This window comes from Electrophorus electricus, chromosome 7 (assembly GCF_013358815.1).
Source record: "Electrophorus electricus isolate fEleEle1 chromosome 7, fEleEle1.pri, whole genome shotgun sequence".
Lineage (NCBI taxonomy): Eukaryota > Metazoa > Chordata > Actinopteri > Gymnotiformes > Gymnotidae > Electrophorus > Electrophorus electricus.
The window spans coordinates 9,791,067-9,817,006 of NC_049541.1; the positions used below are offsets into that span (position 1 = coordinate 9,791,067).

Below are 25,940 nucleotides of genomic sequence, written 5' to 3' on the forward strand. Positions count from 1 at the left end.
CAGTCACGCAACGTCACTTTCTGTTCGTGCTACCCATCACGGACTGGGCTGTTTGCAGAATCGTGTGGACAGGTAGTGCTCCATCTGATGCTCACACTTGGTCACACCGCCTTCATATTAAAGCCCAGATTAGAGATCTTTTAGAGTGCTTTGGCTAGCCACAGACTGGTCTCACTGTTACAACTGTACCTAGAACACAACAGCATCCAGGTCCAGGTCCAGGATGTTCTCGTTTCTTGTTTATTTAAAAGATCGCAGATAATGATGGATTGTGGATTAGGATTAAGGCTTTTAGGTATATTCACTGAGGCCTGGATGTTTCTTTACACCTGTGCGTGCAGAGGTTGACGGACGCGCCAGTGCGTCATTTTTGATGTTTTAATTATCTTTGCGATAAGCCAGCGTAGAAATATGGTTTCCTGAACCATTTCCTGAATCTGTAGAGTCTGTCCTTTAAATTGTGTCGATAGTAAGAATAAAGAGCCTACAAGAGGTTAGATAAAGAGGATAGATTATAGGTTAAGATACACGCCATCCGCCTCTCACAGTGTGATTCGTGTGTTTGTCTGTCACTCAGGTCTTAGCCATCTACGCTCTGTATGTGATTGGTGAATTTAAGTGTCAATCAGTGTGAAACGAACCAATAAACAATTATGAAGTCACTAAGGCTTTACCCTCCACATCAGAAACATTTCCTTCCTCGTTCAGACATCTAACCAGCCAGCAGCTCACATGTTGTGCCACAAGCGTACAGCTGTGAAAAGTGAGGAAGGTAACAGATCTCGAGAGTGTGAGGGGTTTGATTCCTTTGATGAAGAAGATTACGAAAATAAAAGATCGTTTGCTAAATGAATGTTATTTTACAACATCGCTATAATAGTGGTCACATTTAGGCACAAATGTGTCTGATACTAGATAGCCAAGCTAGATAAATGCTGATTCTGTGCAAAATTCCTGAAATTGATTTCTAATTCACAAATTGACCGTCCATTAGTAAAAGTTTACTTTGTTAAAGTATTTTTGTGTCAAAGTGAGCTAGTATAGTATACATATGCTATATACTAGTAGGCTATGTATACTAAATACTATATTATATTCCATGTACTGTATACTATATATTAGTGTATATATATATATATATATATATATATATATATATATCATTTATTTATTTTTTTACATTTCAAATTATAGTAAAGTACAAAGAGTTTCCAGACAAACAATGTTTACTACAGAACAATACGTGTGTGTGTGTGTGTGTGTGTGTGTGTGTGTGTGTGTGTGTGTGTGATATTGTATTCACATATGTCACTGCTTTTATGAACCAAAACAGTTGGTTCACATGAGTAAGTGTATGTTTTCACCTGAAATATGATATATTTCTAAAATTGGACCTCATATTTTCAGCTTTATGGTCATATTATTTCTTTATGCAGATCAAATGGTACCTGATTAGGAAAAGAGATGAGATTGGTCTGAACATTTTGATATGAAACCTATGGGTATTGTGCTAGAACCTTTAAAGTGAATTTAAGAAAATATGTGAAAAAACACCACCTTAGACCTTGATGGTGTTAACAGAATTTCTATGGAAAATAAGTGTAGATTGTGTTACTGACCAGCAATAAAAGTAGATTCACAGTGGTACTAGGTTCCAGGTTCACCAAACATGGTACTTCCTAACAGAAACCATAAGAAAGAGCCATAAGAAAGCCTGGATGAAAAACCCCACCTGATTCATGAGTCCTGTAGGAGTACAAATGTTCTCTTTTCACACTACCGTACCATTTCTTTTAGTGAACATTTTATGAATAAACACCAGCAACAATTTGTTGTATGTACTGTATTTTGTTTAAATGTTTGAGAATATGATACTGAATCTCTTTGTACATGTACGATGACAGTGAAGGGATTCACATTCATATTTGTTGGTCGTTGGGTCAGGGTGCTTTCAGTTCAGCAGAACTCTTCTGATTTGACACCGATTTCCAGATGTTTACACTCAGCACTCACCAGCGTGGCCATCTTGTTATTTTGCACATTGTTGCTGTTGCGCAAGGCGTGTCCATGCAGTGTTGAGTGGGCAGCTGTGTGCAGGCGTCTCTAATGGATCTCCCAACACTCCCCTGCTTCTGCCTCAGGCTCTGGGATTCAAAGGCAATTAACCTCCCAGCACAGAGACAGCCTGAGCCATTATTACGCACTCTGCCACAATTACTCTAAATAATGAAGACAATACAGCAAAGCGATCTCCCAGCATGTGCAACGGCGCTCTACACTGAACTTTAGCACCTCTACACTGGATTTATACAAAAGCCTCAATTTCAGGATATTTCATGCTTATTGAAATGCACACTTCACAGAAAACTTGCGAGTGTTGATCATTTCTTGCGCATGATCACTTGTAGAGCTTAGAAATGCAATGATTGACTTTATCCTGCAAATTCCCAGCACAGTTTCAGCTGATCAGCTGTTTCTTTCAGAGTGCTAGGTTGTTTTGTAAACTGAGAGTATACTAATGATCCATCGGGCAGCAGAATCCAGAACTCAGAGAACTGGACCTCTCTCCAGCCCTGTCCTCTGATCCTCTGGCTGTGTAAAGTGAGATGCTCCCCTCCTTTTAAACATATAATATAGGTTTTATTTAGTCATGGCAGATGTGTGTAAAGCCCAGCGCACAGTGACCCAGAATTACCCAACAAACACCACCATCCTAAAACAAACAAAAAAGAAATGTTGGTTTTAAAGAGCTGACAATTTATTTCACTTGAATGGGCAAGAACTTTCTAGACACTTCCCACAGAACCCCAGTCCAGTGTTTGGAAAGGTCTCCATTTTGGGGAGAGTGATGAGGTGGACAGTTAGCCTGTAGCTTGTCAGAGGCCCTTTTTTTCCCCTAGGATGTTTTCTAGGTCACGTTTTTATGTTGTTTAATATACTGGATGGAAGAAACAACTCCATCCCTTCTGGTGAGTTCAGCATTCTAATAAATGATGCTTATCGACTCTTAATACAGACTCCATTCATTTCCAGAAGGGGCTCTCACCATTTACTCTTTGTGCTGTTAAAAGCACACAGCAGCACTGCTCAATAACCCAGAGAGATACAATCTGAATACTGCCCAGGCCCTGCGGATATGAAAAGATGGAAATCCGGCTGGATCGCCTCAAAAGCCTTTGAAGCTGTGTGTTTTGGAGGCATCTTTGGGCCAACTGCACGATACAAACTAATGATGCATTGTTCTATTGTTCACTATCATCCAATCATGCATTAATGGGTTAGATACACCTTATGTGTTTAATAAAAAAAGGTTTAATGTTAGATGTTTGTCTAGTTGGCTGCTTTGGGTTTGAAGCCATGCATTACTAAGAATGTATAACAGGCAGAACTGAAACACTATAAATTATTTTCTTTCTCATCAAAACATTACAGAGGCAGAAAGGTTACCTGTTAAGCTTTGTCTTTGCATTTCTATATTTCTCTCTCCTTCTCTGCTGTATAACATGTCATAGTACTGGGGTTAATTGACCAACAGAGATCTGTCACAACAAATTAATCTGGGTGGAGGCTCATTACTCTGGTGGGTCTTTTTACCACTCCTGGCTGTTGCATGCTCTCTCCCCCAGCTGATCACACAAGCGGTCTATCACATCATGTCTATTCCATTTGTCGGTTGGTTATTGACGATGAAGAAGGGTTCCTCTGGGCCGCCTGATAGCTGAGGGGGAAGAGGGATTCTACACAGGAATGCGGATTATGTTACTGATAGCATTCTCCCACGCTGCAGACATGACGCGAACCCACCGGATACATAAACTCACATTACATTCAGCTCAGCCCATTATAAGAGTAATGAGAGGCTTTCCACATCCTGTCCGTTCCCCATGGAGACCTTTCACACGTGGCCCATGCGTCGCACGCCGACGTTAGCGTGAACGACACGCGGCAGGCTTGACTTTGCTCAGAGTTGTTGTGGCCATACAGTAACTCGGTGGCATGATGGCCTGCATCTTGCGTTCTCCTATTCATTAAGCAGCAGTGGTTTTACTTGAATAGTGTGCAGTGACATTCCTGGGTCGGTGCATTTTCGTAAAACTGAGCTTCCAGCCCACGTTCTACAGAAATTATGCCTGTGCTGCATTTCTGAATGTCATTTCACAATTGCCACTGTAAAGGGTTTCTGTCGGAAATAAAGCCAATCCTTCACAGTCATTACCGTCACAGAGGTCCAAATGGCTTAAAATGGTGACTCCATTCAAGAAAGAAAGCATCTTTTTTCTTTCCATTTTCTTCGCTCGTTTATCAGTTCTGTCCGATAAGGCTTCAGTCTGCTGTGCAGAGTTCCTGTTCAGACCTCTTTTCTACCTGTCAGATGGAACAAACACAGATAATGTTTCCCTGATTTGAAGCTTGGGGAACAAAGCAAAGGAAGTGTGTGCAGTGTCCCTGCCGCGCTCTCCACTTGGAGGGGGACCCAAGCGAGAAAGCGTCCTTCAGACCCACTGGAAAGATGGCAGACTTCTCCCAGCCGCCCCGACAAGTGAGGCTCCCGCTCTGGACACACTTCAATGGGACGCTCAAGACGAAGAGGAAGTAGGAGGAAAAGAATGTTGTGGGCATGAAGTTTCATCCAGCAATGTCAGGCTGAGAAAGTGGAACAAGCTGGGAAGCACAATTGCATGTTCCCTTTGAGAGAGGGGTTTTGTGTGTGTGTGTGTGTGTGTGTGTGTGTGTGTGTGTGTGTGTGTGTGTGTGTGTGAGTGTGTGTGTGTGTGTGTGTGTGTGTGTGTGTGTGTGTGTGTGTGTGTGTGTGTGTGATAACCGCCATTTCAATTTGAAGAGCGTATGCTTGCATGGCAGTCTCTTGGGAAAGTAGACACTTACATAATAAAGTTAATTAGCAAATGCTTCAATTGCTTTTAGGGACTCAGGTCTTATTAATTAAGCAACACAAAAGTGTCTTTCAGAAGGAGACATGTGCCAGATGACAGAGATAAGCTCCCAGTATATTCCACAGTGCCTTGCACAGACTTCCTTTACACATTACACCGCCAATGGAGTACACTGCAATGTGGAATACGTATTAAACTGGATACATATTAAAACAATTGCCTAAAGGAGACAAGCATTAAAGCAATTTAATATTCCTTTATGAGCTCCAATAAAACTAAATAAAAGCATCATTTGTATAATTAAAATTATAGTCAGTGTACTCGTCACACAAGTCCATTTATTATGTCTCAGTGTAATTCCTCTGAGCTCATCAAAATGTCAATGACATCACCTGGTAGTTGCTACTGAGAGAGGTGGGAACACTTCATAAGATGTACTCATGAGTTTCCATTAACCCAGTTGTGAGGACCCTATGCATCTCAGGACAAGTTCTGAGGACCCCATGCTTCTCAGTACCAGTTTTGAGGACCCCATGCTTCTCAGTACCGTTTCTGGGGACCCTGTGCTTCTCTGGACCAGTTCTGGGGACCCCGTGCTTTGTACATTTTAGTATTTTTTCTTCTCCAAATCACAAAGGGCCTGAACTGAGTGAGGAGTTTAGTCAAGTACTAAAAACGAATCTAGAGCCTGGGGCCCAGGATTGGCTTAACAACCTGTGTTAACAGGTTGACAACCTGTGTTTTGTACATTTTAGTATTTTGTCTTCTCCAAATCACAAAGGGCTTGAATTGAGTGATTAGATTAGTCAAGTACTAAAAACGAATCTAGAGCCTGGGGCCCAGGCTTGACAACCTGTGTTAACTCTTCACATCTTTGTTTGGGGTTAGTTTTTGTTTGTTTTGGAAAGTGAATCTAGAATCAGTGATCCGGTTCTTGAAGACTCGATAATGGGAGTGATCCTATGTCATTCTTCCGCACCAGTGAACACTCCGAGCAAATTAGGCCAATCGTAAAATCAGTGCATGGTTGCAATATTGTTCAGATCTTTAGCATCCCACCCTCTCAGTGTCCAGAGCACACACTGGGCATGCAGTACATTTTTGACAATGATACCTGCAAAAATGTCTCACCATGGTAGTCGTTTAAACTTTAAGTTTGGGTAACGTTTAGCCAAGCTAGCTAGTGTTAACATTTTTACTAGCATCAACTCCTAACTTTCTAACCCTTTTTCATACAGTAATAGTCGATCATGTCTCATATATCATAGGCCTAATGTCGTATGTTATGATCCGTTGACAAGCCCTTGCAAAAGAAATGCCGTGTTTTGTATCATATATAGTGACAGGAGAAGTCATCCTCTCATCCATTTTTTTCATCAAAACTGACAGTCAATGTGTTTGTGAAGCACAGAAACAGAATGCTCTAATGGTTCATGCTACAGTCCTCTCATTGAGTGCATCAACCTGGATTAACCAATACACTTCTGTGAGGGATGAGGCGGCATCACAACCTTTATCAATGCTTTTACTCGTGAAAGGGTTTAAACGCAGTTCAGAGCAGGAGACATGCTGTGCTGTCTGAGGCAGCAGACGCATGCGGCTCACCATGACCTGGGGCAGAGCACAGCTCGGAGGGCGGTGGCAGGTCAGAGACGGCGGCGGCAGCACTCACAGAGAGGAGAGCAGGGGGCAGTGACAGGCATGAATCAGTGGGTGGCATCTTGGGGGAGTGGCATGGCTAATGATGGGCTCAGGAGCTCATTCTTAGAGCAGCCCCGCCAAAGCTACCCACTGATTGACTAGAGTGGCATTCAGATCGGCTGCTGCTGTCCAGCTGTCACACAGATCTGCTGTGGGATTTGTTCTTTTCAAGCAAGCTGTGGAAGAGACAGCACCTTGGGTTGCAGTCAAAACCGCCTTCTTCTTCTTTTGTGGTGTCACTGTCTAAAATTGAGCTAACCACATTGATAAAACTGTCAAAACATTTTATTGATGATAGTAACATAATAACATGAAATCATATTCCACTCCACTCAAATTCCACTTATCAAATGTGCATTTTGCTACAGTTTCTTCATTTATTTGCTATTTTGGCATTTTATTTTTGAAAAATAATTTAAAATGGAGATGGGGGCCTAACTTTGCAAAAAAAAAAAAAAAAAGGCTGAGGTAGAAAGGAGGAAATGAGGTTACAGTGGGCTTTGCATTTAAGGATTTACCAGACATACACATGCCCATAATCCCTGAAGCCTTAAAAACTGACAGTGTATCCTGGGAAGTGATATCAGTTTTAAAGCTGCAGTGCTCTCAGTCAAGTGGTGAAATTTATAATTAAATAAGTCTTCACCCTTTTTATTTTTGGACAGTATTTTTAGGGGTTGCTAAAAAGAGCGCTGGGTTTCCTTAACACCTCCCACTACCTCCACCTGTTCCAGATCAACGCTAATGCTAGAAATACATTTAGGGCAAGAGAATACGAAAGAGGACAGTCTGGAACCACCACCATCTCCACAGCAAGCAGTGGCATGGCCGGGAGACTGAGGACTCAGCGCTACTTCACAACATCTCTCACTGTTTATCCTTGGACCGAGAGTGCATATCGATTTTGTCAACAGCACATTGATTTTTTTCTCTCATCTGCTTTTGCCCCCTAAGTCTCCACTGAGGGAAATGCTGCCCTGTGCCAGTAAATCTAAGCCCCCTGAGAGGGGAAGAGATGCTATTTATCCCTGGTGGAAGAAAATACATACAAGTCTGAGAGCCTTCAAAACAGAATGGAGACCAAAGAAATAAAGGCTGTTTCTTAAAGACACTTTCACGTCTGTACATGCTCACCTCACAATACCTCTTTGCTCGCTCTTTTCTGCTGTGCACATTAGGGCAGCACTTCTACAAATTGCAACATACTGGCCCAATTTGCTATGTTTTTCTGGGCGACTTTGTCTGTCCACCTCACTGGAAAAAAAGGAAGCATGGCACGTCGGGTGTTTGGAGTTTTTAGAATAGAATCCTTAATTATTGCACGCCTCCGTGAATCAGGGATTCTTCCAAAGCATCTGTTGCCAAACTGGTTTGTGCACATGTGCGTTTGGAGAGGGGGAACGTTTCCCCGCATTTCTCCTAAAGTAGGGGCCGTTCTCGTCTACGCTCTGCTGATGTATGTGCTACAGCTACTTTTAATCCCTTTGTTTGGAGCCATCTCCTGATTTGGCACTTGGCAGGAGGCAGTTAGTCCTGTCACTGTGCAGAGGAGGACAGCAGCTTGTCTTCCTCTGACAGCGCAGGCTGAAGCTGTAAGCTAAGCTGTATTTAGTCAAAGACAGGACCCGAAAAAGATCATCAGCCAGCCTTAAACTCGGCATACAGGAGCAAACGTTTATGTCCCGTTCGTTGAATCTTGTTCCGTTATAAGAAGGCAATGAGCCGCATAAAAGAGCAGATTTTAGAAATGGCCGTTAAAGCTCCGGAAAGTTCACTTGCTCTGTTGGTTCTGCCTGAATGTACAGGGATGCTTTCATCATCGAGCTCACATATACTAGCCAAGCATAAACTTGTGCCTTCAGAAGAAATCCTTATATAGAAAAATCCCCTTCCTCCTTGATGACACAAACTTATTGCTGCCAGTGGCTGGTACAATAGCGTCAGTCTTAAACGAGGAGAGTTTATAAGCCCTGCATCTGTTATTGGCTGAGGGTCCTCTTGAGTGTTTAAACGTCTCTGTTTGAGTCGAGATCATTAAGCTTCTGTGTCTAGACAGCAGCGCCTTCCCTTTCTATTGATCAAAGCACTATCAGCAGTAGGAAGAAACCTTTATCACAATAATGGTGCAGAGCCAAGAAAAAACCTCTCGAAAAAAATGTGGTGGAGCCTAGTCACAAAGGCTTGTCTTAATAGTAGCCATTTTTGTTCAGCTTTCAGTGCTGACTGCTTAAAGGAGACATGCTAAACTAGACTGCACTTTCCACGCCCCTGATATGTCCTTGTATCTGCAGTATCGTGCAACAGGAAGTGTGCATTTTCGTGCAGCGTTTTCATTTCGACGGACAAAAATTCAACAAGCTCTTTGGATTTGCTGGTTGATGTAACACCGTGTGGAGCAAACTTCATTACATTCCCAGCATTCCCGGCATTCGTGCTCCCTGGGGATCAGACCCATGACCTTGATGTTGCTAGCGCTTTGCTCTTGGTCATTAGCATAATAAAATATTAATGCCCGATCTGGGAAGAAAAGTCCACCCAGAGGATTCCGGTGCACAATAGGATTTTGTCGTTCCTTCGAGCGCGCAGATAGAGTTCTCCATCTACATATGCAGTACATCTATAAGGGCCTATCAGCAGCCAGTTTTGCTAGCCGCTCGTATGCCAGTTGCTCTCTGCTAATGTCATTTCTTGTGCCTTTTTCTGCTTTCACAGTGCCGTCGTGGGCCATCGTGGCCATTGCGTTCGTGGCGGTCGTGCTGGTTGTGTCCTGCTGCTTCTGTATCTGCAAAAAATGGATATTCAAGAAGAAGAACAAGAAAAAGTGCAAAGACAAGGGCAAGAATGCTATTAACATGAAGGACGTGATAGAGGGGGCCAAAACCGAGGTAAAAAACCTTTTATTACTAGCGTGCATCTGGATTTTGTAGCCTTGCCTTGTCTGAACAACAGTGATTGCACGACACTGCTGATACTCTTTCTATTCTAGCGTTACTATCAGAGTCTTACCGCATGATGCAGGTTGGTATCATTATCTGGAAACAGCAGTAAGATCTAGATTGACTGGAGATCACCCAAAGAAAGACAGAGTGAAGGGGAAAAAAAGAAAGAAAATGTCTTCTGTTAAATGTCTGCTGTTGCCTGACTGCTGACTTTAATTGCAGGATTGAATACCTGGCATGGTAACTAGCACAAAGACGCTCAGAGCCTGCTCTGTTGCTCATAATTAAACATTAAACGGCTTGCTTCTTTTCTCTCTTTCTTTTATCGCGTTTTAAGAACTTTTTTGTCATGCTTGCGTATGATTATGCTGTACTATGAAGTGGTATCATCCCAGAGAAATGACAGTAGCTAATTAAGGGAGGGGAGTCAGGGCAATAAAGCAACTCCCTCTTTCTTCTGACACACTCACAAATTCTATCCAACACCGGCACTCTGACCCTGGTTTGCATACTAATTACATTCAAATGGCCTCACAAAACTTTGCACTGCACACTGAATAATTGAAAAGACACCTTAATTTACAGTTTATGTCCAGGTATGCTTGGACCCTGAGTTAGACACACACATACTCACCTGTACAAGAGTTACAAGAGTAACATATACACGCACATATACACACATGACTAGACATAAAAGAAAGATACCTGAAAGGTTTGCCTTATATCAGACTTTACATTACTTTAGATCACAGGCACTACATTACCTTATATCAAAGATAGATTTCCTTATAGGTGCTCTGAATTGTGCTAGAGTTTATTCCATACAGCTAAACCCATATTTGTCAAAGCCTACTGAAATATGATGCATTCGGATGGGACTGTCTTGGTAATGGGTAGAAATGTACTATAACGCAATCATAACCCATTATAGTAGTAAATTACCAAGACGCAAGGACTTCTCATTAATTGACTGTCCTGTGGGCTATAATGATAACACCTACATTCAACAAACAGCAACTGAAAGCAACCACATGTTAACAAAGACCAAACCATTTAAACGCAGTTTACGTGAAGACCACGCCAATCATGACCTATGTAGCACACGCGATGCCATTTGGAAGCAGAAGGGCCTGTAAAGAAGGTCTGAGAGTGTTAGCAGTCATTTCTCCTGGTGTGCCCAAACTCATGTGGAGGCCTCTGTGTGTGGTTGTTTTAATTTGTGTTTCTTCCTTCTATGTCCTCCTTATCTATGTTTTGTCTGATGACTTTTCGGGATTGGCACTGGCGGTAGGTTCCCAATTGCTGTTGGATCTTTTTTAGCCTGCTGCAATGCCTTTTTATAGCCTCTTGACAGCAAATGTACTCCTGTAGAGAAAGAAATATGTAACTATGCATACAGTACATTTATATCTACACTATATATATATATATATGTATATATGTATGTATATATGTATGTATGTATGTGTGTGTGTGTGTGTGTGTGTGTGTGTGTGTGTGTGTGTGTGTGTGTGTGTGTGTGTGTTCCCCTGGGTATGCACATATATATGAATGAATGAATGAATAAAATGCACTTGGGTATGCTTCTGAACAGGCTGAACCACTTTGATTTCTTACTTCAGCTATATTCCTGTGTCTCCTGGTTAAGACTGCCAGATTTCATTTGAATTTTGAATGGTTTGTTACACTTGAACTTTGGCCTCTAGCGTACGCCTAGGAGGAGAATGCCATTCAAGCCACTAGCCAGGCAAATTATTCTGAATGTGTTTTAAAGTTTAGTGATCGGCTTGATCTTCAAATCCTTATGACTCCATTCTTGGCAAATAGTTCAAAAGTTACGTACACCAGAAAAAAAGATTTGTGCAATCACAAATGATAATTTTTTTTAACCGTTAAATAAATACCTCAGGTTGTTAGTGAACCAGCATTTGAATCGAACACAAATTCAACTGTAAACTGTGAAAATATATATCAAGAAAAATATTAGAGGCAAATAGATTGTATTATATTTCTTGTTACTATTAACAAATACAGATCTTACGTTTTTGTTTTTTTTTGTTCAATTTAGTTATTTTCTATTGGCAAATCTCTATAACTTTCACTTTTGCTATTGACCCAATACATTAACGGTTAATAAAAATTCTATACTGGCCTTAATCATTCCTACCTTTTACAATATTTCATGTTGTAATATTTGAATTCCAAAATAAATGCAGGAGCAATCCTTAAATTTACAATCTTAAACCTTTTTTACACCATATTAATCTGGCCAGGCTGCTGTTCGCACGAATGAGCAGGCGTGTCTCCGTAATTGGATCATGCACCTTTGTTCTTGCCGGTTCTCTTCCTAGTGCTGTTTGGTTGTTGTCAAGCACAGGAAATAAACCATGCTGGTTTCAGAACAAACTTGGTCATAAGGTCACTTTCAGATTATATGTAATGTGTAAGAGAATCTGACAAAGGTAAATTAATCAAGAATTTCCTTGACTTTTCAAAGTTTTGATAAAAAATGTATTAACAGTAATTTGGAGTCTCTGATTGATGTGTCATCATAGGGGCCAATGGCATTCTTGTTTCCATGTCAACTTTGCCTTTGGAGTTTCGGCTCTGTCAAATTCATAAAAGTTGCACAAAAAATTGGTAGAATTTGCAAATTATACTTGTGCAGTGATATGCGCAAGTATAACACACAAAATGCTTAGAGGCAGCTCAAATATTCCTGCCTCTAAACTTTGGCTTGGGCTATTGATAGTATTGGAGTTTGGGAAAATCTTAATTAGCTAACCTTTAAGGTCAGCCAGGCTTCAAAATGATGCCAAAAAGAAAACAAATCAATGTTGTTCAGCCTTTCTGCTCTCACAATGATGAACCTGACAGCCGAGAGGACAGGCCCCGTGATCGCTACCGGTCCGTGTCCGGTTTGTGTTTCTTTGTTTTGATTTCCTTTACACCACCTCCCTTCCGCTGGCATGATGCATAATGCTTCCATAAACGTGGCGGCCCTCGTGGCCGGCTACAGGGTCACAGTACTGCCACAGTAATGCCACCGAATGCAAGCGGTGACTCCAGCCAGAAAGGGGTTAGCATACGAGGGCACGTCTGGACAACAAGAATGCCCTGCATGCTTACTGATGAGCCAGACTGACCTTTCACCCTGAATGGACCGAGAATTGCATTTGGCTCATCAACCGCATGCTTGAGACCTCCTAGCACACAGCTACTCACTCATGATAGCCAGGGACACACCCACACACACCTCAACCCACACACACTGATTTTGTTTAGGACAGACACTGGCCTGTCTACAATAACAGACTTATTCAATAAGAATTTTTTTTTAATTAGAACGAACTACAAAGTTTGAGTTTCTCTTTTCCAATGCCACACTACTTGCACCCATCGCACTCATCATTCTGCAAATTACTGGTCTGCCCCTCCCACCACATGCGTAGTCTAGACACCCACAGACTGTCACTGGGGTGGGGGTTGGCGGGCAGGGTTCACAGCCTGAGGTCTGTCCGTCACAGAGCATGTGCCCGTATTAACTGCTGTGGTGTTTCTTAGCGCTTGCCCCCCTTTTAAGTGAGGCTCAATGCAGGAGCAGACCGGCCCGTACGGCAGACCCGCGGCTCAGCAGCGGGTGGGCAGGCGAGACCGGGCGAGACCGGGCGGTGCCGGGGCAGCGTGCCACCCCGACTGACTCTTGGTGGCTGTTTCCTTCAGGCCCTGAAGGATGAGGATGAAGTGGAAACAGGGCTGACGGAGTCTGAGAAGGAGAGCGAGCCCAAGGAGCAAGAGAAACTGGGCAAATTACAATACTCCCTGGATTACAATTTCACAGAGAATATGGTAAGGGTCAGGAGTGTTCTCTCTGTGTCTGGGGATATGTGGGAAGGCTTTTGTAAGCAGCCCTGTTCGTAAGTAAGTTCACTCTGTTGTCTGTTGGTCTATTGACTCATTTCTTTCTGAAGATTCTGATCAAATGGCCGTTTGGTCTTAATTGGTCTTAATGTTTTTGTGCACACATCTTATCCTTCAACATGTTGGCATTCTGAGGGGCACTCTGCTCACTCTGATATTTGACTCTGAAACAACCACTGTGGAGGCCAAGTTCCGAACTTCAGTAAACGTCAAATCTTTTGAATGAAGACACATAAAGAACGAAATTCTGAATATTTTGAACATTCTCCAAACATTTCCAAAGGTGAAAACACCGTCTATTTCTGCAGCATGATGTGAAGCGCCTTCCTTCAGAAATACAGAGAATTCCATTTCTCTGTACTGTCAGCAACAGTACAAAAGCACACTGGTTGTCTTCACTTCTGAGCGAGACCTCTCACTTGTCCTTAATAAAGCACGGAATCAGCTGAGATTCTCTGCTTCTCCGAGGAGCTGATGAATGTCTTCCTGACCAACATGAGCTGGGGCATCACTGAGGCAGTGGATGAATGTGGAGCATACTGGCACCACCAGCAAAAAATCCTCACCTGACGGAGTCAGATTATGGTTTCTGAGCCATCATGCACGCACACACACTCAGCCATCAGTCACAAACTCAAACTATGCTTTTACAAGGTGTGATTGCTTGTTTTTTTTCCCCTGAGTTTAACTAAAGTGGCAGCACACAGCTGGTTATACACTTAGCCATGCCACGCCACAGCATTCATTCTCTAGCAGAATCATCGCAGACTCTCACCGTAGCTTTGCCTGTTCACCTTGGTTTTCTAGTAGAGGTAAGTACTACTCCATTGAAACCGAGTGCTACTGGTACTCATCCTGAAAAACCAGATGTTATGCACCACAGTATGTAGGATTCTTGATCAAGGAAATGCATATCATATATGGTCCAAATCCCATCCCCATTTGGAGATCAGTTCAGAGACGACTTCTGAGATCAGCTCCGTGCACATGTGGTTGACACGTTCTTGCTATCAACCAGTTCAGACGCAGAAAAGCTCTTTCACTGGTCCACCCAGTAACAGCACACCTAAACCTACTCAGGCAGTAGCATAACCCAGGTTCTACTCAAAGCTGCCACACACACACACACACAACACAAACCCCACCACAGTGCACAGGAACCCACTGTAACACCCCTCCCCCCCCCCCAAAAAAAAAAAACTGAATAAAAGAGTCATGATGTGATGTAAAGAGGAGGGACGGAGAGAGCGATAGCACCACAGCAGGAAGGTGACGGGGCTCCAGTGTGCTCGGCCATTGTTTAAGGGTAATCTAGCTTTTCCAGCCCAGCTGAGCAGGGTAGGTGGGTACAGAAGGGGAACAAAGGCACGCGGCACATGGGGGACGCATGCTGCATTAACCAGCCACGTGGGTTAGCCTTCTGCGGCCACGAGGGGAAGGAGGAAAAATATGCAAGACAGAAACGGGAAAAGCAGCGATCAGATAACGCAGGCAGGACATTTGAGGCTTTATTTATCAGCGCATGTATGCCTAGAAAGATGTGCGAGGAGCTCCTGCCATATCGGCACCGTTTACACCGCACAGCAAACTAGAAACACACGTGTTCTTCTAAAAAGGTGCTTCCACCTCAAATTTCCCTCACCACCAATTCAGCTGGCAGAACCCAACCTTCTGCAGACGGATTGCGTGCAGCCTACCTGCTGAGAGGAGGCAGTGTAGCTGTGGTTCTTCAATGAAGCCAAGCCGCCTTACCTCTGCATCAGGCGCGTGCTGCGTCCATGGCCTGCAGCGCCAGTGCGGGTTATGATGGGTGATGGGAAAAGTCCCGAGAGTGTTGGCTAGCTTGTTGCCTCTTGTCAAGCTTTGAAACTTTTGAACGTTTGTTAAAAGTGCCCGCACTTCTGTCTGTCTCTGCCACAGCTAATAACGGACGACGATATGCAGAAAATATTCAGGGTAGCTAGATAAAAAGCTTTTTTTTTTTTATTTGGCACATGCACTTAACTCAACTGCTTCCACATGTACGGGGGTGGGGGTGGGGGGTGTCAGGAGTGTTTGTTGGTTTGACTCATTGTTTGTTGTTTGTCCCACAATAGTCCTCTGAATCCATTTAGATGGACAACCAAAGCTGAATTTTTAAAATAAATGAACTGTTATAATCACTTATTTTGAATGGCACACTTTCTGTGATATTCTGTGGGCTGCTGTATTCCAGCACTCCTACACTTTAGACATGAAATGTTATATCTCTGAAGTGTTTTAAACAAGCTTTTATTTTGTTCTGTTTTATTCAGTTTTATTCTTCTGGGCTTTTGGGATAAGATCTAGCACTGGACCGAAGTATCAACCACTGAAACACAGTTCTTAAAGAACAATAACATTGTTATGGCAACGTTTACACAGATTATACAGATTATTAAGTATTAAATATTTAATGAAATGCAGAAATATTTGCTATTTAAAATTTGTTAAGAAAATAGGTCAAGAAAAAAATGGTTACATTTACATATAACATGTAACAGGGATGCACAAATTGTGATTTTTTTTTCCCCTTTTTGGAATCAACCTGGTTTTTGTCAGACATCTGTTCTCATCATCCTTTTTTTTAGATAATACAGTATCTGAATGTAGAGGGAATTTTGTCTGCTCAGTGATGGCACCATGTATGAAAGTGTGTGGTGAAGGATGCTCTCTCAACATTTCTGCTGAAATCTAATATACACACTGACGGTCACCTCAATGCCAGCTAACAATACAGTATCTGTTCTGAAAGCTAATTGACAACATATTTCTGTCTATGGTAAAATCTGAAGAACTCGCGTACAGTGACGGATAATCCTGAGTGAAGGAAGAGATTCTTTTGTCATTGGTTCTTTCTTGATAAGCATATCCCATAATGCTTTAGGGCTACATACTAACATATGTACCCATGACTGCAGTGACATAAGCATTTAGAAATGAGCAAACTCTTTACCTTGTTCATCTTGTGTGGCTATATTTGTTCATGAGATGTGAGTGGTGTGTGTTGGTAAAATGTGTATACTCAATGTGAGGTGTAACAATATGTGTGTGTGTGTTTTGTGCACAGAATATTACTCTACACACACTGCCTTTATCAGGTACGTGCAGGACCCCACCACTGAGGGTCCCTGTGTAGATTTTGTATTACTATGTAATAAAAAAAGAACATCACAGCAAAACTGTTCCCAAGGGCAGTGTGATAGGCTGGGAACTAAATCCTGCATCTTGGCACCGCCTGCCATTTCCTTGGCTGCTTTTTACCAAGTGACACTGATCCTTGCTGCAATCCTGTCCAAGTATGACAGCTGGAGAAAAAGAGAAACAGAGGAAGAGAGGAGGTAAGAGAGAGGGAGAGAGACAGAGAGAGAGAGAGAGAGAGAGAGAGAGCGAGCACAAAGAGGAAGCAGTAAAGTGTGTGGTCTCCAGGGCTGAGTGACCTGCATCTTTAAGCAGGCAAAAGCGATGGCAGGTTGATTGGAGGATGATTGACTGACCACAGGGCCCCAGGAAGCTAAGATGGCTTCGTAAAGATGGGCAGGTCCATAAGGCCTCAGCCTCGGGGCCTACTGCTCAATAACTGGCCTGAAGAGGAAGCCCTGTGCCTGACCCACCGACCCTGATTGGCTCTCCAAGCCTGAGTCTGTCTGAATAGCATCAGCACAGAGGCCCATGGTGCAGTACGAGAAGCTGTCTTACACTTTGGTGTGGCTGCCATGCATACAGATGAACGCTTAGCGATGAGGAAACCAGGGTGAGGCACTTCCTGTCAGAGAGGATGAAGAAAGGGACTCACCCTGCCAAAGAGTCAATCATGCAAAGAGCGGATACCAGAAAGGCCAAGTTTGAAGTGCCTCACACAATGTTATGAGAAATGCCAACAGCTCTAGTCATGCCCTGTTCCAAATTCCAGTAACTATTCCAATCCAATAAGTGCATGGGATTATATATCATAGAGGTGATTCTATTAGTCATTGTGCAACAACATATCTTTTGTTTACTAGTAGTTCATCTCAGTCACCTTTTAACATGTCCACTTGAGGCTGCTACTTTGCTACTTACATTTCTAAAACACTGGTGGTGAGATAATGGGATCTAAATGCTAATACTTAAATCGCAAGTGTTTGACCTTTGACCTTTGACCTTCAGCTCATAGTTGGGATCATCCAGGCAGCCGAGTTGCCTGCCATGGACATGGGTGGCACGTCCGACCCTTATGTGAAGGTCTACCTGCTGCCTGACAAAAAGAAGAAGTTCGAGACCAAGGTGCACAGGAAGACCCTAAACCCGACGTTCAACGAGCAGTTCACCTTTAAGGTAGGCCGCACCTCAGAGGGGAGGCGGACCCGACCCCCACAGGCTTCTCAAGGTCGCTGGCCTGCTGTGGTTCGCACTGAAAGTCTCCTGCACAATATGGTTCATTTGAACTGCAAGCAGCTGGCGCAGTAACAAGCATGTGATAGATTGAAGCACATAAAAGCCCCAGAGCTATTATGAATTCACACAGATGTAGCAGTAGACCCTCTGCAGGTGGGTTATTTTGAGGCAGTCTCATTTTAGTTTGAGCAGTTTATTATATTAACAGTGCAAATAGAGTTAAGTGGAGGTAAATAGTAACAGATGTTTGTCCATATTTTGACCAAATGGTGATTGGTTAAATAATGATTGTATGTTTTGGTTAAAGGGTGTTTTTCTATTCTTCACCCTTAAAAACAGTGTTAATTTGTTTTGTTGATGAGATTGACATTAAAAGACACAAATTGTTTTAGGATCTGAGATTTTGCTCTCAGCATGTAAAGGCAAATGGTAGAAAGTGAAAATATACAGTTAGACCTACACACCATAACCCTATTGGTTTAATATGAAGGGCTCTTGTATTCATGATTCATAGGTCCTGTTGAATACAGAATGAAATCGTTGATGGAGCGTAACGAAGTACTTTCTAAGTATCTGCATTTTTGTATTTAAGTTATGTTTATGGAGAATCCACTGCATATAAAAATAGAATATCCTAAAATTCAGAACTTGTGGGACAAACTGGATATATATATAATATAAAATTAAAATATCCACAGAATATGATGCACTTTCAAATTCAAGCAGATCTAAGTTATTTACATTTTTTTATAATTTTTATTAGATTTAATTACATTTTATTGTTGTAAATAAAAACAAAAGTTCATCTTTTTGATGACATTTTTATTTCTGCACCCACAAAACTTTTGACATTTCACTATTAATAATATTTCACCAAGATAATCTTGCTTCAGTTATTGAAATATACGAGCAAGTGAGCTAGCTGAGTGGTCTGTGTGTGTGTGTGTGTGTGTGTGTGTGTGTGTGTGTGTGTGTGTGTGTGTGTGAAGGAGAGAGAGAAAGAGAGAGAGAAAGAAAGAGAGAGAGAGAAAGAGAGAGAGAGAGAGAGAGAGAGAGAGAGAGAGAAAGAGAGAAGGACAAAATAGCAACCCCACCATGGTGCCTTATCTCTCTCCTGGACAGTCAAGCACTTTGTCACCATGTTGAAACAATTCCCTCGTATAATGAGTTTTGTCTGAAAGACAGCTCAATTGGAGGCAATCAAGAATCAAATCACACACACACACACGCACACACACACACGCAGGCAGGCACAGACAGACATGACCACAGCAGGAAACTGTTTCATTCCTGCATCTGTGCAGCAGATAAGGACTGTCTAAAAAAGATGTGATTATTGTATAATGTCATGAGCCAGGTACTCAAATCTCAAACACACACACACACACACACACACACACTCAAACACACACACACACTCAAACACACAACACACATGCAGAAATGCAGTTTCCTGAGAGAAACTTACTGCAGTGTGTTGAGCTGCAAATGAGCACCTCTCACTCCCTCATGAATACTGAGGTGTGAACCAGATGATTTGGCTTTGATTGCATTTCCATGGGGGTGAGTGATGTGTCAAACTCACTTCGCCGTATGGCCATTTTTCTGCCACCAAATGCAATCACTTTCATTTGATTGCACCTGCCGTGACTATGATTACACCGAATGAGACAAATTTAAGCACACACCAAGAAAAAAAAAAGTCAGGTTTCCCACAATTCCTCTTTCTCAGAGTTAAGCGAGGTGTCAGTGTGATCTCGGTCCTCTGCTGCTCAGGTTCCTTACACAGAGCTGGGAGGGAAGACCCTGGTGATGACGATGTATGACTTCGACCGCTTTTCCAAACATGACGCCATTGGTGATGTCAAGGTGCCCATGAACAAGGTGGACTTCAGCCATGTTACTGAGGAGTGGCGAGATTTGCAGAGTGCTGAGAAAGAAGAAGTAAGAACCTGTCGTGGTGCCATTTTATTGTATATCGGTAGCGTTGCCTCAATTTACTGCAAGGCTCAAGCGCTCAGTAAGCAAAGGCACAGACCACAGACCATAGTTGTGGCTATTATTATGGTTTCTGATTTTGGTGTCCCATTCCAGTAGTCTTAATTGCTTGGCATACAAGGCACAATAGTTGCCCAGAGTGTCTTTGGGCATACTGACCTACAACAGTAACCTTCTGTTGTGTCTGTAGTGTTACGTTTAAGAACCTACAAGCCAGATGGTCACTGTGAATAGGGGGAGAATGTTCTAGATCCTTTCCAATGCTCACACAAAGCAAACCCAATGTTTGATGGAGAGTGGAGGCTTGGCATTTAAATACTGCCACTGCTGTTCCAATGAAAATGAAATTTCTTTACATTACTGGTTTGGGACAGTGATGTCAGGAAAGCCATAGTGACAAGTAGCGTTGTTCCAGTAAGATCGTCTATAAATGTACAGTGAGCTAATACAATATATATCCTTCAAAGAGCTCTCAGCATTATATTAAGAATCCATCTGTCACAAAACATCAGTTAATCAGCTGCCGATGCCACACTGCTATTAATAAAGGTGAGACTTCCCATGCACTGGTTCAGGAAATTCAATTTTCACGGTAAATGTCATGGTGTATAGCATTTAGGAAGTGGTTGTCAGGGGAACCTTGTTTTTGTGGCATGGTTGGTTTATGTAAAGGTTAATTATCACTCTACTTGCGGGTTTGGGGGGTGGGGGGTGGTGAAGATTATCTGCACGCAGGAAAGGTTGCGTTTGACTACTGGGTAAGCTGTGAGAAACACAGTACTCACGAGAGATGGAAACAAGCCACATTGTCAATATAAAGCTAATCTTGATATCTTGATATCTTGAATTCCTCAACGAGAAAGACATAGGTTTAAATTCCCTACTAATTCGTGATCTACTAATAAGTAACAAATAAGTAATAAGTAACAAATGCCTAAAGTCTCTCGGGCTTTCTACTAGTCTTTGAACAGTAACCAGACTATGTCAGACCAAGTACCACCACAGCAGAATTGAACCTCCTCCGGCTGGAGTGCACCAAACATCGAACCAGCAGTTCAATTCCTCTGTCACACCTGTTCCGCATGTGAATTGTCCGATAGCGAATTGAAGTTACGTAATTAAGAGGGCACAGGCACTGTGTCACTCCCGGCGGACATGAGAGGAGTGAGAAATTAGAGTGGCCTGCTTGCAGGGGGGTTTCCTGGGAGTAGCGTTTCCCTGCGCAGCCCATAGCATGTGCGATTTCTGAGTTTAAAGAAGAGCAAAAAAATAGCAGTAGAAGAACTTACAACACATTTGATCACCTTAGATGTTCATTGTTCAATGTGGAAATTCAATTATTTTGTTTATTCCAGCACAATATTTGATCAAATTTATTTACAGAAGAATTTACAAAGAAGATGGAAACCTTTGGAGAGTTTGTAATGTAATTTAATGACCTTCTAACGAGAAAGAAACTGACGGTTTGTTGTGTGGAATATTGCATGAATCAGTTCAAATTAGAGCCAAAATGTTAACCTTTCCCTCCTGTCCATTGCCCTCTCTGTTTCATGCATATTAATGAACATGCCCTAGGCCTGCTCATGCCTGTGACATGTACACGTGTTCACGTATGAAAAAACAATTACGCACAGTGCCAGTCCACAAATTGGCCCTTATGCTCCCCACTACAGTGCCTATCGACGATCCCCAGAACGGCAACAAGCCCGATAACAATCGGCACAACTTTAGTGCTCTTGTACTTATGTATTTATTTGCCAGTAATTCTGACGAGAGAAGCAGGTCTTAAAGTCTTAATATCAGACCTTACTAGTGTCTCACGTCTGTAATGCACTGCCAGCCGCTGTCTACTGACCCTCCTCTTTCTCCCATTACCCACAGCAAGAGAAGCTTGGGGACATTTGTTTTTCCCTGCGTTATGTGCCCACTGCTGGCAAGCTGACCGTTGTCATTCTGGAAGCCAAAAACCTGAAGAAGATGGATGTGGGCGGTCTGTCAGGTGAGAGAGCAAAAGACCCTCACGGGTTTCCTGACCATGTCTGCTCCTCGGTGTTGCGTCCTCGTTCCCATTCCATTCTTTTGGAAGCGTTGGGCGTTTCTGTGCTCAAATCGCAGTATGTGGTTCGCAGTGTCAGAGTCTGATGGGCGCACGTCCACCTTCACACACGTCTTTACAAGTCTTCACCCATTTTACAAGTTCAAGCTCTCCGATATGCATTCGAGTGTAAACAGATCAGGAAAGTATCAGGAAAGAGTCTCTCATTCCACTGAAGATTTTTGTTCTGTTCAGCGCAGTCAACTGTGTAGTAAAGCACCATGGAGCTGTGGTAACCAATTCAAGAACAGCTGACACTCCGACTGTGTCTCGTTAGCACCCTGAGCCGAGGTGGTCATGTGACGTCAGCGGGTCTAATCACGTGAACTGACAGAGGGGCGGTAAATTAGGAAGGTAGCAGACAGCATTAACAGAGAAGGCAGAGATCTGAATGTGTCTGACTGAGTCACGTGGGCTTTGACGTGGCTGAAGTGAAGTGGTGGGGTAAATCAGAACAGTGTAGTAGTTTCCAGCCAGCCGTTGGAGGCAATTCAGCCCCATCACGTCTGAAGGCACTGCATGTCATGAACAGAAAAGTTCCTTTGCTATCCATTGCAAAGTTTTTTGTCACACCGACAGACTGGATGACTGAATGTGAATTTAAGAAGCCTAGTCAATCTTCAAAGCAATCTGGAGATTGCACTGCAAAACTCTTTTTTTTTCCCTCCACCATTTTGTATGCATTTTTCCAAAGCGCCGTGAGATTGGCGCTGCTAATGGCGCAGTGTGGTTGTGGGTATGTTATTCTTCATAAGGGAAAGACTTCAAAGGGCTGTCACATGGCAGGAACAATAGGCCCGCATATATCATGCCAATAATTACTGACTATCTTCGTCATGACTCAGCACCTAGACTCAGCCTGTCATTTATTTGATTCTTCACTCAAACTCCCTCTAATCTTTCAGTGGCCCAACTGATAGACAAGACGCGGAGTTTTTTCAGTTAGGATACATGTAATTAGAATCCCTTCCTAAGAGTGCCTTTTCTGGGCCACTATCAGCCGTTCTTCTACAGCAGCCCATAACTCATGTCAGCCACCTGCTTCAGCGATCATTTGTCTCCTTTGACTTGCCATGCTCACCACTGGCTTAGCTCATTAGAAATCTGGACACAAGCGTTTGGAAATCTGCTTTGTGACAAATTGCGTTGTAAAATACAATAGAAATACATTTGACTTTAACAATATACCCGGACAGGTGGTAGATATGAGCAGTGTCAGGACGATAAACGGAGAAGAGGCAGAGTGGTGGGAATAAACCCATGACAGGACAGGAAATGCAGACAACTGCTTGAACCCATGTGCAGAGCTAACACATACAGCAGGTGAAATGAGTATCATCAATTTTCTAAGTAAATACATTTCTAAAGGTGCTATTGACATGAAATTCTCACCAGATGTCGGTAACAACCCGTCCAGTCCACACATGCAAAGAAATCAAACCATAGATGTCTATAAATTATGTGTATTAATGGGAAATGACACAGGAAAAAGTATTGAACACATGAAGAAAGAGAGGTGCAAAAAGCCATGGAAAGTCATGACACCAGCTGAAATCTATGAGTACTTAAAAAGCAGACCTGCTAGGATGGCCTATAAAAAGGTGTCTTATTACCAAGGTGCCACACAAGAAACATCTCATGATGGGTAAAACAAGTGAGCTCTCTCAAGACCTTCGTAACTTTATTGTTGCAAAATATACTGATGGCATTTGTTACAGAAGAATTTCTAAACCACTGAAGGTTCCAGTGAGCACTGTTGTGGCCATATTCCGGAAGTGAAAAGAACATTGTTTCACCATAAACCGGCCACGACCAGGTGCTCCCCGCAAGATTTCAGACAGAGAAGTGAAAAGAATTATCAGAAGAGTTGTCCAAGAGCCACCTGTGGAGAGCTACAGAAAGACCTGGAATCAGCAGTTACAAGTAATGCACTCAACCTCTATAACCTGCATGCACGCTCACCACGCAAGACTCCATTGCTGAAGAAATGCATGTTGAAGCGCATTTAAAGTTTGCTCAACAACATTTAGACAAGTCTGTAAAATACTGTGAGAATAGTCTGGTTAGATGGGACCAAAATTGAACTCATTGGATGCCATAATACACACCAAGTTTGGAGGTCAAAAGGAACTGCATATCACCCCAAAAACACTATAACAACAGTGAAGTTTGGAGGTGGGAACATCATGGTGTGAGGCTGTTGTTCAGCATACAGCACTGGCTCGCTTCATATAATTGAAGGAAGGATGAATGGACAAATGTACCGAGACATTCTTGATAAAAAAAAATCTGCTGCCATCTACCAGGATGATGAAGAAGAAACGAGGGTGGAAATTTCAGAAAGACAATGATCCCAAACACAGTCAAGGAAACTCTCAAATGGTTTTGGAGAAAGAAAATAAAGCTGCTAGAATGGCCCAGCCAATCACCTGACCTGAATCCAATTGAAAATCTATGGAAGGAACTAAAGCTCAGAGTTCACAGAAGGAGCCCACGAAACCTTCAGGATTTGAAGTGTGTTTGTGTGGAAGAATGGGCCAAAATCACACCTGAGCAATGCATGCGACTAGTTTCTCTATACAGGAGGTGTCTTGAAGCTGCCATCACCAACAAAGGCTTTTGTACAAAGTATTTTTCCCTGTGTAATTTCTCTTTATTACACATAATTTATGGACATCTATGGTTTGATTTCTTTGCATGTGTGGATGGGACAGGTTGTTACCGACATCAGGTGAGAATTTCACGTCAATAGCACCTTTAGAAATATATTTATTTAGAAAACTGGTGACATATTCAATACTTATTTCACCTGCTGTACATGAGAGTGGGTGCTTGGCCTGTATGTGTTAAATGTCTGACTGTGAAAGAGCTGATCATGGCTCCATTTAATCATGCTGTTGGACCACTGGGATACGGAAATGAAAACACTACCAGGATGTACACATTTCCTCTGAGGAGGTCGATATTTTTGGCTCCAGTTTTAAAGCGTTTGGATTCGCATTGCCTCTTTCAGAAGATTTTTCTAGTGAGTGTATGTCCTGAAGAAGTGTGTGAATTGCTGCCAGGACTTTGATCTTCAGTGCTTTGACATGTATTCCATGCAAGGGTAGACTGTCACAGATTTCATAAACAGTCCCAAATCCCAGTGTGCCTGTTGCCAGGCAACTCTTTAAAAATTACTGTATTGATCTGGAATTGTGAAATCCTAAGATTCTACTTTTTTGTTTTGTTATTGCCATGCATGGAACAACACCAAAAACCTGTGGGAGGAGATATATATATTGCTGATGCTTTTGTCATGCTTATGTTTTTCCCTCCAAAGGGGAAGTGATGTATAGTTCAAAGCCCTGATCCTTGATCCAGTGTCAGTGTGGACAATAATCACACCAACAATGTCCAAGACTCGAATGGACCCAGTATAGCACTTTAAAAAAGGACATGGGGCAGGGGATGGATGTTGACACTAGTATACAGTTAAAACCAAAACTAGATCTGTTTCAGCTGCTTTGTATTCCATATGGTGTGGGTACACAGGATGTCGCCCTGTTTCCTCAGTGTGTGTGTAGTGCTGTTTCTGTCTCTGAGTGACAACGCATTCTCTCTGAAATGTGACTCAGACTATGGCTACACAGATAAAGAGTGTTTAAAAAATGAGGCAGGGGTTGTAAATTTTATATCTATATATCTATATATATATATATATACTATATATATATATATATATATATATATATATATATATATATATATATATATATATATATGGTTTGTAAATTTTTATATATATATGTATATATATATATATATATATGTATATATATATATATATATATATATATATATATATATATATATATATATATATATGTGTGTGTGTGTATATATATATATATATATATATATATATATATATATATATATATATATATATATATATATATATAAATAATTTATTTTTATTTTTTGGACTATCTTTGTCATGACTCAGCACCTATCATT

At 42.1% G+C, this 25,940-nt stretch overlaps 1 protein-coding gene across 1 annotated transcript in view; it reads left to right on the top strand.

Annotated features, from left to right (window-relative positions):
• Nucleotides 1-25,940, top strand: part of syt1a (synaptotagmin Ia) — a 178,385-nt gene that overhangs the window by 143,570 nt on the left and 8,875 nt on the right. The window contains 5 exon segments of the mRNA XM_027018520.2: nt 9,306-9,478; nt 13,256-13,381; nt 17,621-17,788; nt 19,625-19,792; nt 21,728-21,845. Coding sequence (XP_026874321.2) covers nt 9,306-9,478; nt 13,256-13,381; nt 17,621-17,788; nt 19,625-19,792; nt 21,728-21,845 — 753 coding nt within the window.